At 45.0% G+C, this 12,980-nt stretch overlaps 1 protein-coding gene across 3 annotated transcripts in view; it reads left to right on the forward strand.

The window, feature by feature from the left end:
- RIPOR2 (RHO family interacting cell polarization regulator 2) overlaps positions 1 to 12,980 on the forward strand; it is a 114,377-nt gene that overhangs the window by 66,739 nt on the left and 34,658 nt on the right. For all 3 annotated transcript variants that reach the window (XM_075921135.2, XM_006134000.5, XM_075921133.2), the window contains exons 7-9: positions 1,973 to 2,122; positions 3,470 to 3,533; positions 11,504 to 11,547. In XM_075921135.2, coding sequence (XP_075777250.2) covers positions 1,973 to 2,122; positions 3,470 to 3,533; positions 11,504 to 11,547 — 258 coding nt within the window. The remainder of the gene's footprint in view (positions 1 to 1,972; positions 2,123 to 3,469; positions 3,534 to 11,503; positions 11,548 to 12,980) is intronic.

Consider the following 12,980-nt stretch of genomic DNA (forward strand, 5'->3'; position numbering starts at 1 on the left):
AGCCGCACAAGTGCACGGCTTGCAGGGAACACCGGCAGGGGTCTTGGTCCAGGTCTTGGTGTTTGTATTGCAGGTCTCACCAATAACACTCCTTGGCATCGGCAGAGCGGCCCAGGATTTGTTTGGAAACTCGGGTCTTGTCCCATTGCTAGGAAAAACTCCTCCACAACAGGGCAGTGGTTTGTTGTGAGGAAGATTTCACGGCCACCAGCATGGTGTCTCCGGTGTGATGGGTTGGGTCACAGAGATCCCTGTGAGACTGTCAACTGAAGGGCTGATGAGACCACTGAGACCACCTGCCTGGCATCTGAGGTGCCCTGTGACCCTGGCCTATGGAGACAGAAGCTCTGGTCTCCCCCAGCAAAGGCCCAGGTGTAGGGTTACAGCCCATAGCAGAGCAGGATGGACAAGGAGAGCAAATCAGCTCTGGGAAGCTCAGTACTGATATTGAGTACTGGTACTGTGACTTCACACAGCACCTAGGTGCACAGCCCCTGTGAGACCAGAACCCCACATAAGTCCATCTTAACCCTTCATAAAAGTTTTACACAGAGCAAGCTCATAAAGTTTGCCCCCTTTATCAATGAAAGAGAGAGTTGTACAGCTGTTGTCCCCCGCAGGTAACTGGGTCTATTAATAAACAAAAGTGATTCCATTAAGTATAAAAAGGAAGATTTAAGGGATTGCATGATAAAAGACAGATCAAAGTAAGTCACTAAGCTTAAATAAAACAAAGCCCACCAGCTAAGCCTAATACAGTAAGAGAAGTTTCAGAGGGGCAACCCGGTTAGTCTGTATCCACATAAACAACGAGGAGTTCTATAGCACCTTGAGAATTAACTGATTTATTTGGGCCTAAGCTTTTGTGGGTAAAGACCTACTGTGTCAGAAGTGCATCTGAAAGCTTATATATATATCTGTTAGCCTTTAAGGTGCCACGGGACTTCTTGTTTATGTAGATACAGACTAACTGAATTATCCCCCTGAAACTTAATAATTTCCTACCTTAGTTCTTATTTCAGGTGAATTCTTTTCAGGCCAGAGCTGTTATTTCTGACCTTCTCAATCCTTGTCAGAGTCCTTTTTATTTCCAAATGTTTTCATGTACCCTCTTGGCATGGGGAGCAGTCTGTAAAGCCAGCTAAAGACAATCATTGTTTGCATCCCATTTCTGACATAGAATTTCCCTGTGGCATGAGGTTTTTGTTCAGTTCCCCATCCTCTGTGGAAAAGTACAAAATTCAAGACCAACTCCAGCACCCAGTGGCATGGTCACATGTCTTTATAGAACTGATCATAATCCGAACTTGTAGGAAAAAGACTATTCACAGATCATTGTCTTGACTACCGGGCTGTTAAGTATCACTAGTGACTTTCACTGGTATACCTAGATTAACAAGCAGGTTTATACTACATATTTCTAACTGAGTATAGGAATGATGCATGCACACACATAGAATATACACGTTCTGGGGAGTGCAAGCCCTTCAGTGATAGGTCACATGCCCCATTTTGCAGAAAGCATATTTGAATTATGCATATTCAAAGCCACATTTCCATAAAAAACACAGGGTGCATGCAGCATGGCACCTGACTTTGAGACTAATCAGAGGACGTTACTACTACCCAGGGATGTGCCATTCAGCTCTTTTATATACTTGAAATTGATTTTTAAAAGAGGCTTGGAAAGTTCTCTAAATCCCAAAATAAGCTTGGAACACAGTAGCTGGAGTCCTGCAGAACTGAAGTACAAATTGTTGACCCTCTCTGTTGCCTTAATGAAGTTTTACAGCAGAGGATGTTTTCCTACACTCCACCCTTTTAAAATGTAATGTGGTGGCATCAGAGCTAAAGTTGTACGCCCACTGGTGTATCTTAAAAAAATTCAGAATTGTTCAGTTCCTTTAATGGAACCTATTTTATGATTCCTTTGGGTTTCTTTATTTTTATGTGCTTTCATTGTTTCTGCTAGGTGGATGAGCTGTATGAAGCCTATTGTATCCAAAGACGTCTTTGTGACGGCGCCAACAAAATGAAGCAAGCATTTGCAATGTCGCCTGCCAGCAAAGCAGCTCGAGAGAGTTTGTCGGAAATCAACAGAAGTTTCAAGGAATACACGGAGGTCTGTGCTAGTCTGTGTAGTCCATTGCTGCACTGGTTGACATCAGTGGGAGTGTTTCCATAGATTTCAATGGGAATTTTGCCTGAATAAGGACTGCAGGATCAGCCCATACAGAAGAGCAGCTTTTTCCCCTTTTGAAATATTTGACTGATTAAAAATATAATGGGCTAGTTTGTATTTACTTTCGTGGGGCAGTAGACCACCTGCAAATACAAGCTTTCACTCTGCCAGAGATGGCTGAAGTGAGCATTGTGACATGATATTGTAATGCCACAATATCGCCATCTGAACATGCACCCGGGAGCCACTGTTCAGGAAAAAGCATAAGTCTGCCCTTAGTCTATTTGTCTGGACTCTAAATTCTTTCCAGTTCTGTAGATTCCAGTATATTATGGTTTCCATAAATGCATCTGCTGCATCGGTTCTGATCATACTCATTTATTAAGGTGTGATTGAATCACGATATGGCAAAGCAAGAGAGAGGCTTTGGTAGCATGACAATCACCACAGCTCTTCAGTAACAGCAATCTCCTTAAATACAGAAAAGGCATTGGGTAGGGTCCAATGGCCCTTTTCTCTCCACAGTCCTTTCTCGTCGTGTGTTCCACATTACTCAAAATATAACAACATGCTGAGACCCACTTTAGCAAAAATCCTTGGCTGGAGGTGAGTGAGAAAATGATTAGTTTACACTAGTGGTGGGCAACCTGCTGCCCATCGGGTTTCTATGTGTGGCCCACAAGACTTTTATCATTGCCCATGTACAGAGTTGCCAGATTCACCTGGTTGCTGTCCACGTAGGTTTTTTTTTCTATTGGTGTTTCTAAAATGACACACACAAAGCGAGAGCACGTGACGTGAGGTGCGTACTGATTACACAAAACACTGACCTTGCATTGTCCTGCATTCAGTCACAGCACTGCTAGGGTTCAATTGGCACAGCCCGCAAATTCTAGATATGCAAGCGCAGTCGGCAGAACTACCCTGTCCTGGGAGACCACCCTGGTTGTGACAGTCTTGTGGCCCACTCACTAGCCTCAGTTACCCATCACTGGTTTACATCATGATGGCTGAGACATTGCATTGGTAGAACAAAAATTGGAAACGCAACAAAAGAAGAGCACTGGGCCAAATTCAGCCTTGGTGTAAATAGGCAGAGTTGACCTGAAGTCAGTAGTATTGCATCTGTCTATTCCAGGGCTCATGGTGGCTTTTAATTTTGCGTTTTGAGATATTTATTTTTAATCTAATGAACATTGTGGGGTGTTTTCTTTCCAAACTATTCTTTATATACATATAAAAAAGTAGGAGGTTGGCCTGATATCCGTTTTCTGTCTTCCAACACAGAATATGTGTACCATTGAATCAGAGCTGGAAAACCTATTGGGGGAGTTTTGCATCAAGATGAAAGGTAATTGCCTCCCTCGCCACTCTTCTGCATGAACAGAATTGCCAGCGTTCTCTGCGTGTGTTCCTGAAAGCTCTGAGATCAAAAGCTAATTTAAGTTTAAATGTATGAGAGGTTTGTTTTTTCCAATCACATCAACTGCTGAGCCTTCAGAACCCTGACTTATACCCACCCCTAGTAGAATGGATCATCATACTGGTTTGATCACATCTGTACAGTAAGCTCTTCAAAGACAATACGTCCTATTGGTGAGGAGACAATACGTCCTATTGGTGAGGGAGGTGGGTAATTAAGCTTGTGTTGCTTTGGCTAACAATGCCAACAGCGGTGCAGTTTCTAAGGCTACTCTAATCTGTTGCCTCTGTTTCTGTGTTCTTTCCATAAGTCTGCTAAGCAATTGTGCCAGTGGCTGTGGATCAGAATTGTAAAATGTTTTCTTATTTTGGTACCAAGTTTCAAAGTCATTTTGCCTTTGCACAGATTGATTTGGGATGATCGGGGCAGGCAGGTTGCTTTTTGAATAAGTTACAAATGAAGAATAGGGGGGGCACCTTCCTCTCCCAGCCCCTGTAGAAATATACTTTGATTAAGCTGTAGGGAATAACAGAGGTGAGGCACAAGCCTTGCGGGTGAGCCCAGTAATACCAAGAGCTACAATGCTTCCCTACTTGTTTTCAGACTTGCTTTCCCCCATTCCATTTTGTGTCCTTTCACCCAAACAAGTGCAGTAGGCCAGGGGTCAGCAGCCTTTGGCATGTGGCCCATCAGGGCAATCTGCTGGTGGGCTGCAAGACAGTTTGTTTACATCAACTGTCCATAGGCATGGTTCCCGGGAGCTCCTAGAGGCTGGGAACTATGAACCGCAGCCTCTGGGAGTTGCAGGGGGCCATGCCTGTGGACAGTCAACTTACACAAATCATCTTTCAGCCTGCCAGCAGATTACCCTGATGGGCCATGTGCCCATCATTGCTAATCCCTGCAGTAGGCTAATGCCTCTGGATCTGGTTAAAGACAAAGATGGAGCTGTGTTTTAAACCGCCCTCTCTCCCTCTTCCATCAGGCTGAAGACAAGTTTCTTTTATTTACATAAAATATGCTCAGTGATGCTGGCTGCCTAGCAGAGATCAAGTTGGCTGATACAAGCACCTCTGTAATGATGGAAGAGGCAGCAGAGTGCTAGTAAATGTAAATTATTTATAAAAAAAAAATTAGGAGGTGGGAGGCAACATGAGCCCTGACAGAGAGCAGCTTTGTTCTTCTGCTCCCAGTATCAAGGTGAGAGTAGAGGAGATGCTGTGTTCCGTTCGAAGAACTCATTGCAAGTATTGAAAGGAAAGGGCTTGGGTCTAGATGCAGTGGCCAACTATCGATCAATCTGTAGCAAAAGAAAAAGGGGTTATCTGCATTAGGTAGAATTTAATGCCTCTCACTTGTTTTGCGGGTAGGACAGTAAAGATTGGAACTCAACAATCTTATGTTCGATTCCTTGTCATGGGATTTGGGTTAGCCACATAGGCACAGACCCTCAAAGATACATAGGCACTTCACTCCCTTTGAAATACATGTGCTGTACTTCCCATCTGTAGAATGGGGATACAATGCTTCTTTATCAAAACAAGGTGTTGGGATACATTAGGTTGTAAGCTATTCAGATACTGTAGCAATTGGGCCCATATAAGTATTGTTTAGGGTAAGATAAAGAAGTGTAATTAGGAGCAACGGGATGAAGTAAAGTTGAAAACTTACGCCAAATATCAGCAATAACTTCCTTCTAGGGAGAGAGAAGAGGCTTCAGGAAGGTGGAAGAAGTTCCCTCATGTGAAACAATTTAAATTATGCTTGTTCAAAAAATAGATGTTTACAATAGCTAAGAGAACAGGCTTTGCAAGAGCAGGGAGAGGGACGTGACTGGTGTGTGTATCTAACTTTTATACATCTATGAAGAGAAAGTGTCTTTTGAGAATCCTGCTCTTTATAATTTCTCTCTCAGATTGGTAACTGTTTGCCAGTAAATTTAATGCAGTAGCACTGATGCCAACTTTTACGAGCCCCATGATAATGGGAGATGTTATTTGAAAAGCTCAGCTTCTGAAGTCATATGGCTACATGAGAAGCTCCACTTTGTATTTAAAAAAATAAAGAGTTTTCAGTCCTTATGCTTACAGAGAAAAGCTTGAAAACATGAACTGTGAAGGCTCAAAAAGCAAATATGAACCACTCAAGTTAATTATTTGTTAACCAATTTCCTGATTTGTTTAAGGCCTGACTCGTGGTTTTTGAACAATTGGGGCTGGCAGTGGTGGCATTCTCTGGATTTGTGTATCAAATGGCAAATATTTTTAAATTGAGGAAGAGCTCTTACTGAAACAGTAAATTAGGCTTGTGAAGGATTGCTGCCACCTATAGACAAGCTTGAGAATAAAATATAGTATTGTAAACCTGTACCAGTGGCTTATGTACTTAGTAGGGCTGTCAATCAATTAAAAATTAATCATGATTAATCACACAAACAATAGTCCAAAAATATTTAAATAGTGTTCTGTTTTCTGCATTTTAAAGTAATTTTTAATTACACAGAGTACTGCGTGTACATTGCTCACTATATTTTTAATTACAAATATTTTCACTTTAAAAAAAAGGAGTAATTGGGGGAAATTGAAAAATACAAGCAGTCCCCAACTTACGCGGATCCAACTTACGTCGGATCCGCACTTACGAACGGGGCTCTCTCACCCCGGAGCTCGCAGGCAGCGGTCCCGCCACCTCGACCTCCGGGGCGAGAAAAGCTGCTCCCGGTGCCCCTGGTCTGCTGGGGACCGTCTCCAGCAGACCAGGGGCACCGGGAGCAAAGCCGCAGCAGCGGTGGGTTCCCGCACTTCTGAGGCTTTGCTCTGTCCCTGGTCTGCTGGGGGGGGGGGGGGCTCAGCTAGTGTGCCCCCCCCCCAGCAGACCAGGCTTTTGTTGTGGACCCTGGGGCAGAGCAGCTGGGGCGCTGCCGGTTGGTCCCGCAGCGCCGCTCTGGGCACTACTGGACCAACCCGGCAGCACCCCAGCTGCTCTGCCCCAGGCGTCCTGATTCAGCCGCTGCTGGTCAGTTTCAGCAGCGGCTGAATCAGGACGCCTGGGGCAGAGCAGCTGGGGTGCTGCCGGGTTGGTCCAGTAGCGCCGAGGAGCGGCGCTACTGGAGCAACCCAGCAGCACCCCAGCTGCTCTGCCCCAGGCGTCCCCAAGTCAGCCGCTGCTGAAACTGACTAGCACTGACTACAGGAAGCCTGAGGCAGAGTTGCTCTGCCCCGGGCTTCCTGGAATCAGCCGCTGATCAGTTTCAGCAGCAGCTGACTTGGGGACGCTTGGGGTTCTTAAGTTGAATCTGTATGTAAGTCAGAACTGGCCGTCAGTTTCAGCAGCGGCTGAATCTGGACGCCAGTTCCGACTCACATACAGATTCAACTTAAGAACAAACCTACAGTCCCTATCTTGTACGTAACCCGGGGACTGCATGTACAAGTACTATAGTGCAATCTCTTTATCATGAAAGCTGAACATGCAAATGTAGAATTATGTGCAAGAAAACTTCATTAAAAATAAGACAGTATAAATCTTTAGAGCAGTAGTGGGCAACCTGCAGCCCTTTCACGTTCTGTGTGTGACCTGTGAGACATTTTGTTTTACATTGCCCATGAGCAGGATTGCCAGATTCCACTGGTTTCCAGCCGCGTACTTTTTCCCCCTACTGATATTAAAGTGGCACACACGTAAAGCAAGGACTTATGAAGTGAGGCGTGTGCTGATTGCACACAGCGTTGACTGGGAGAGCTGTGCACACCCTGGCAGTGTCTAGACTGACAAGTTTTTCTGCAAAATCATCTGATTTTGTGGAAAAACTTGCCAGCTGTCTACAGTGGCTGTTTATTTCCGCAAGAACACTGACGATCTTACATGAGATCGTCAGTGTTCTTGCGGAAATACTGTGCTGCTCCCGCTCGGGCAAAAGCCCTCTTGCGCAAATCATTTGCGCAAAAGGTCCAGTGTAAACAGCACAGTAGTGTTTTCCGCAAAAAAGCCCCAATTGCGAAAATGGCGATCGGGGCTTTTTTGCAGAAAACCGCGTCTAGATTGGCCACGGATGCTTTTCCGCAAAAAGTGCTTGTGCGGAAAAGCATCCTGCCAATCTAGACATTCTTTTCCAAAAATGCTTTTAACGGAAAAGTTTTCCGTTAAAAGCATTTTCGGAAAATCATGCCAGTGTAGACATAGCCCCTTTGCATCCAATCAGAGCGTTGTTATGGTTCAATTGTCACACCCCACAAATTCTAGGTATGCAAGCTCAGTTAGCAAAACTGCCCTATTCTGGGAGACCGTCTTGGTTATGATATCCTTGTGGTCCACTGAGATGGAGAGCCACTCATGTGACCTAGTCACTGGCCTAGGTTGCCCATTGTTGCACTAAAGTTTTACATTGTTTTAGTTTGAGTGCAGTTATGTAACAAAAAAGAAAATCTACATTTGTAAATTTCATGTCACAGTAGATATTGCACTATAGTACTTGCATGAGGTGAATTGAAAACTAATTTATCATTTAGTGGAAATATATGTAATAAAAATATAAAGTGAGCACTGTATACTTTGTATTCTGTGTTGCAATGGAAATCAATATATTTTAAAATGTATTTAATACATTTAGATTAATATTGTTTATCAATGTAATTAAAACTGATTAATCATGATTAATTTTTAAATTGCAATTAATTTTGAATTAACTGCAATTAATAGACAGCCTTAGTACTCAGTGACCATTTCACTAACTGCCTCAAAACCAACTTCTCTCTGTACAAACTACACTCAGGTTCTGCTCTCAGTTTAATTAGTGGACTATAATTGTTGTTAGAGAAGTGACATCAATGTAAATGAGAGCAGTTTTGGTGCATAATCTTGGTTATGTCTGAGTGCTTTCTCTGAGTGTGTATAAAAATACACCATGCAAGATTGCATATGGTATTGGGATCAATTTACTTGCAGATCTAAGCTTTCTTTATGCAATTTAAAGTGTATATTTTATGCTCCACTGAATATTTGCATGTATTAGAGCAGGGCTATTCAACATGCAGCCCATGGGCCGCATGTGGCCCGCAGTCAGGGGCAGCCCTAGACTAGCTGCCAGCAACTGGCTTTCTAGGCGAACCCTGCAATCTGCTCCCCCACCTCCAAACCTCTCAATAATAGTGCGCCACTATTTGGCGCTCCATTTAACTTGGCGCCCTAGGCGACTGCCTCGTTCACCTATATGGACAGGCTGCCCCTCCTCGCGGCCCATTTGTTTGTGGCCCGCGGGTAGGAGCCAAAACAAAAAAATAATCAATGTAATAGTCTCCTGTTGATAAGGGTTTTAGTACAGGCAGTCCCCGGGTTACGTACAAGATAGGGACTGGAGGTTTGTTCTTAAGTTGAATCTGTATGTAAGTCGGAACTGGCGTCCAGATTCAGCCGCTGCTGAAACTGATCAGTTTCAACAGTGGCTGAATCTGGACGCCAGTTCTGACTTACATACAGATTCAACTTAAGAACCCAAGGCATCCCCAAGTCAGTTGCTGCTGAAACTGATCAGCGGCTGATTCCAGGAAGCCCGGGGCAGGGGCTTCCTGTAGTCAGCCACTGGTCATTTTCAGCAGCTGCTGACTAGGGGACACCTGGGGCAGAGCAGCTGGGGTGCTGCTGGGTTGGTCCAGTGGCACCCAGAGCGGCGCTACGGGACCAACTGGCAGCGCCCCAGCTGCTGTACCACAGGCGTCCGGAGCAAAGCCGCGGAGCACGGGGGCAGCGGGACAGCCCAGACGCGCCGTGGCTATCCTGCTGCCCTCAGGCTCTGCGGCTTTGCTCTGCTCTGCTCCCCGTCCGCCAGGTCTGCAGACCAGGGGGAGGGGGAGCAGAGTAGAGCAGAGCGGTGGAACGCGCGGCCAGCTGACAGCCCAGACGCGTCTGGGCTGTCAGCTGGCCGCGTGCTCCGCTCTGCTTCCCCCCCCCCCCCATGGTTTGCAGACCAGGGGGAGGGGGAGCAGAGCGGAGCAGAGCAGAGCGGCAGAACGCACGGCCAGCTGACAGCCCAGACGCATCTGGGCTGTCAGCTGGCCGCGTGCTCCGCTCTGCTCCCCCCCCCCCCCCTGCAGATCAGGGGGAGGGGGAGCAGAGCGGAGCACATCAGAGCGGCGGAACGCGCGGCCAGCTGACAGCCCAGACGCGTCTGGGCTGTCAGCTGGCCGCGTGCTCCGCTCTGCTCCCCCTCCCCCTGGTCTGCAGACCAGGGGGAGGGGGAGCAGAGCAGAGCAGAGCGGAGCAGAGCAGAGCAGAGCAGAGCAGAACGCAAGGCCAGCTGACAGCCCAGACGCGTCTGGGCTGTCAGCTGGCTGCGCGTTCCGCCGCTCTGCTCTGCTCCGCTCTGCTCCCCCTCCCCCTGGTCTGCAGAGGGGGGGTGGGGGGCAGAGCGGAGCGCGTGGCCAGCTGACAGCCCAGACGCGTCTGGGCTCTTCAGCTGGCCGCGCGTTCCGCCGCCGCTTTGCTTCCTCTCCCTGGTCTGCTCGAGACCAGGGAGAGGAAGTGACCCGTTCGTAACTGCGGATCCGACGTAAGTCGGATCCGTGTAACTCGGGGACTGCCTGTAGTTAAATTCCTGGACTGTCATTGCTCATTAAAAGTGCTGTCATATGGGTGTAAATTGGGTAAATATTCCATTTTATTAATATAAGCAGAACTGATTTAAATGGGACCTGCATGTTGTGTAGTCTTGCCTTAACCTTTGTTTTCATGCCTGTCAGTGTGAATGAAGCTATTTGCGTATATATTTTCATGTATATGCAACCACACTTAAGTTGTAGCCCTCAACATGTGCTGTGAGTACCATTGTGGCCCCCGGGGCTTCCAAAGCTGAGTAGCCCCGTATGAGAGAGAGAGAGCGCAAGCACGTGCGCGCGTGCGTGCGTCCAAGATGATAATTAGACCCACAACATGTCATGGCATGCATCTCAGGCCATTTATGTCAATATAGGGAACTCTGTGTTGGTGAATGTGGAGACCTCTTTCAGTTTATCAGAGTCTATAATTAAATTTCTCATTTGACTACGTCATAACAAAAACTACTGGGCAAAAAGCTGAATGAAAAAAATGCATTGTCATTTGCCTGATATCAGTAGTTTGAGTAGTGAATATACTGAACAAAAACCAAACTGTTGGACAGCAAATTATCCAAAATTGCTCTAGAATGAATGTTTCCTACTTGTATTACATTGAAATAGTTTTGTTCATTTCACATGATCCCCATTTATAATGAAACATGACACAGAGATCATGAAGAAGAAAAAAGTCGTAAACTGATGCCATGTCACCTTTAGAGCTCAATGGTTCTTGGCACACTTTACGCAACAGCTGCCTAGGAAAAAGGAGAGGATGCAGTTTCCATTTCTTGGGGCTGTAGTAGGGGCTAAGAAATTCATTTCCAATCCACCAGAAGATTCTTATGGATTTGGGGCTTGTCTTATTAACTGACATGTAGAGGTATATTAAAGAGTGTGAGGTGCTAGTAGGAAGTTTTCTTAACTAAAATCCAGCCAGGCACACACATCAGACATTCAAACACCAAACAAATCAAATCCATGATTGGGTTACTCTCTCACCTATGGAATACATCCTACTCTCATGTTGCCCTGGAACAAAAAGTGAACACAACAGCTTCTCTGCCATCAGTGGGATCTTTATAGATAGCCTGAATTTCCAACAGCAAGAAATACAGGTGGGTTCAACTCTTTTAGAAAGGATGTTCAAAGTGGTGAGGCACGTGGCAAGAGTGCACTGATACCATAGGGCTATGGTTTTGATCGGGTCATAAGCATCTGGTTTATACAGGTAAAGGGAGTTAAAAAGGGAAGAAAAGGTTAAATAAAGAGTACCTTCTGAAACCAATTTCAAATGTCATTTGCTCTTAGGTCTGGCTGGTTTTGCTCGTCTTTGTCCTGGAGATCAATATGAGGTAAGTATCTTATCTGTTTCCTTAGTATAAAGTAAGTGGGAGTAGGGGAAGATTTCCATCATTGTGTACATGATCATGCAAGTAACTTATCGTGGAAAGAGCTGTTTTTTCCTCATGTAGCTAGTAAAAAACCCACTCCCCACTGTAGTTTTTATGTCTGAGTATGTCAGCAGCAATCAAGACCCAAAGTTAGTGGTTAATAGCTATTAAGATAACAATAGGTCTGTCTCTAGCTTGTTTAGAAAGAAATAATGCCTCACAATATCTTATTCTTGGCATAAGTCTCCAATTCATCTGTGTAGAAGATGCCTCCTTTATCTAGTCAGAACAAACTAAACAAAAAGGATAAATCTATTAAAGTAAGACAACATCAATGGGTTACTAACACCAGGTTAGAAAATATACAGGAATGACAGAATAGGTCTTGCTGGTGGGGGTGGCCCTGTGTGAAAGAAAGCATAGTCCAGGATAGTAAAAATCTTAAAATGAATCAACCTGTTCCACAGGATCTCTAGGGATAGAAATTTCATGTCTGAATAATACAAGTATAGTAAGTGTAATATACTAATGACCACCTGAGCAGGATGGTGATGGTGATTCTGAAATGCTTCAAGAGACTAGAGATATTATAAAAATACAAAACTCAGTAATGGAGGATCTCAGCTATCTCTGTATGATTGGGTACAGGTTGCTTAGAAGAGGATTCAGAAATAAAATTTCTAGACACCACTGACTGCTTTTTGGAGCAGCTAGTCCTGGGACCCACAGGAGTAGAGGCAATTCTTGATTTAGTCCTCAGTGAAGCAGAGGGTCTGGACCAAGAGATAAATGTAGCTGAACAATTTAGGAAGAGCAACCAGAATATATTAATATCCTTCTTGGGGGAGAAAATACCAAAGATGATCACCACAGTAGCATTTAACTTCAGAAAGGGGAACTACACAAAAAGGAGCACATAAAACAAACAAATTAAAAGGTACAGAGACCCCAAAAATGAAGTAACTATAAGCTACATGGAAGCTTTTTAAAAACAGCATAAGAGGCTCAAATTAAATGTATACCCCAAATTAAAGAGAGGACTAAAAATGGCCACCATGGCTAAGCAACTGATAAGAATGGCTGTGGTCTCTTAGCCAGAGAAGGTTATGTGAAGAGGAGAGAATGGGACTCCCCCAGCCAACCTCAGATCATTCATACAAGCTTCATATAAGCATATCTATTTTGCTGGTTTTGCAAAATCTCACCACTGAATCTGTCCATCCCTAGCAATGATGCAGTATTACTAAGGATATGCCCGTCTCCTTGTTCTCAGTCCTAGCTGCTCAGAGGGAAGGCATTTCTGGTATTAAAGGGGTTACCTTCCCTTTTTGCCCTTGGCTCTGGATCTGTAGGAGCAAGTATTTTTGCAAGACATGAAGTGCTGTAAGAGCAAA

The sequence above is a fragment of the Pelodiscus sinensis genome, chromosome 2 (genome assembly GCF_052426305.1).
Source record: "Pelodiscus sinensis isolate ZL-2025 chromosome 2, ASM5242630v1, whole genome shotgun sequence".
Lineage (NCBI taxonomy): Eukaryota > Metazoa > Chordata > Testudines > Trionychidae > Pelodiscus > Pelodiscus sinensis.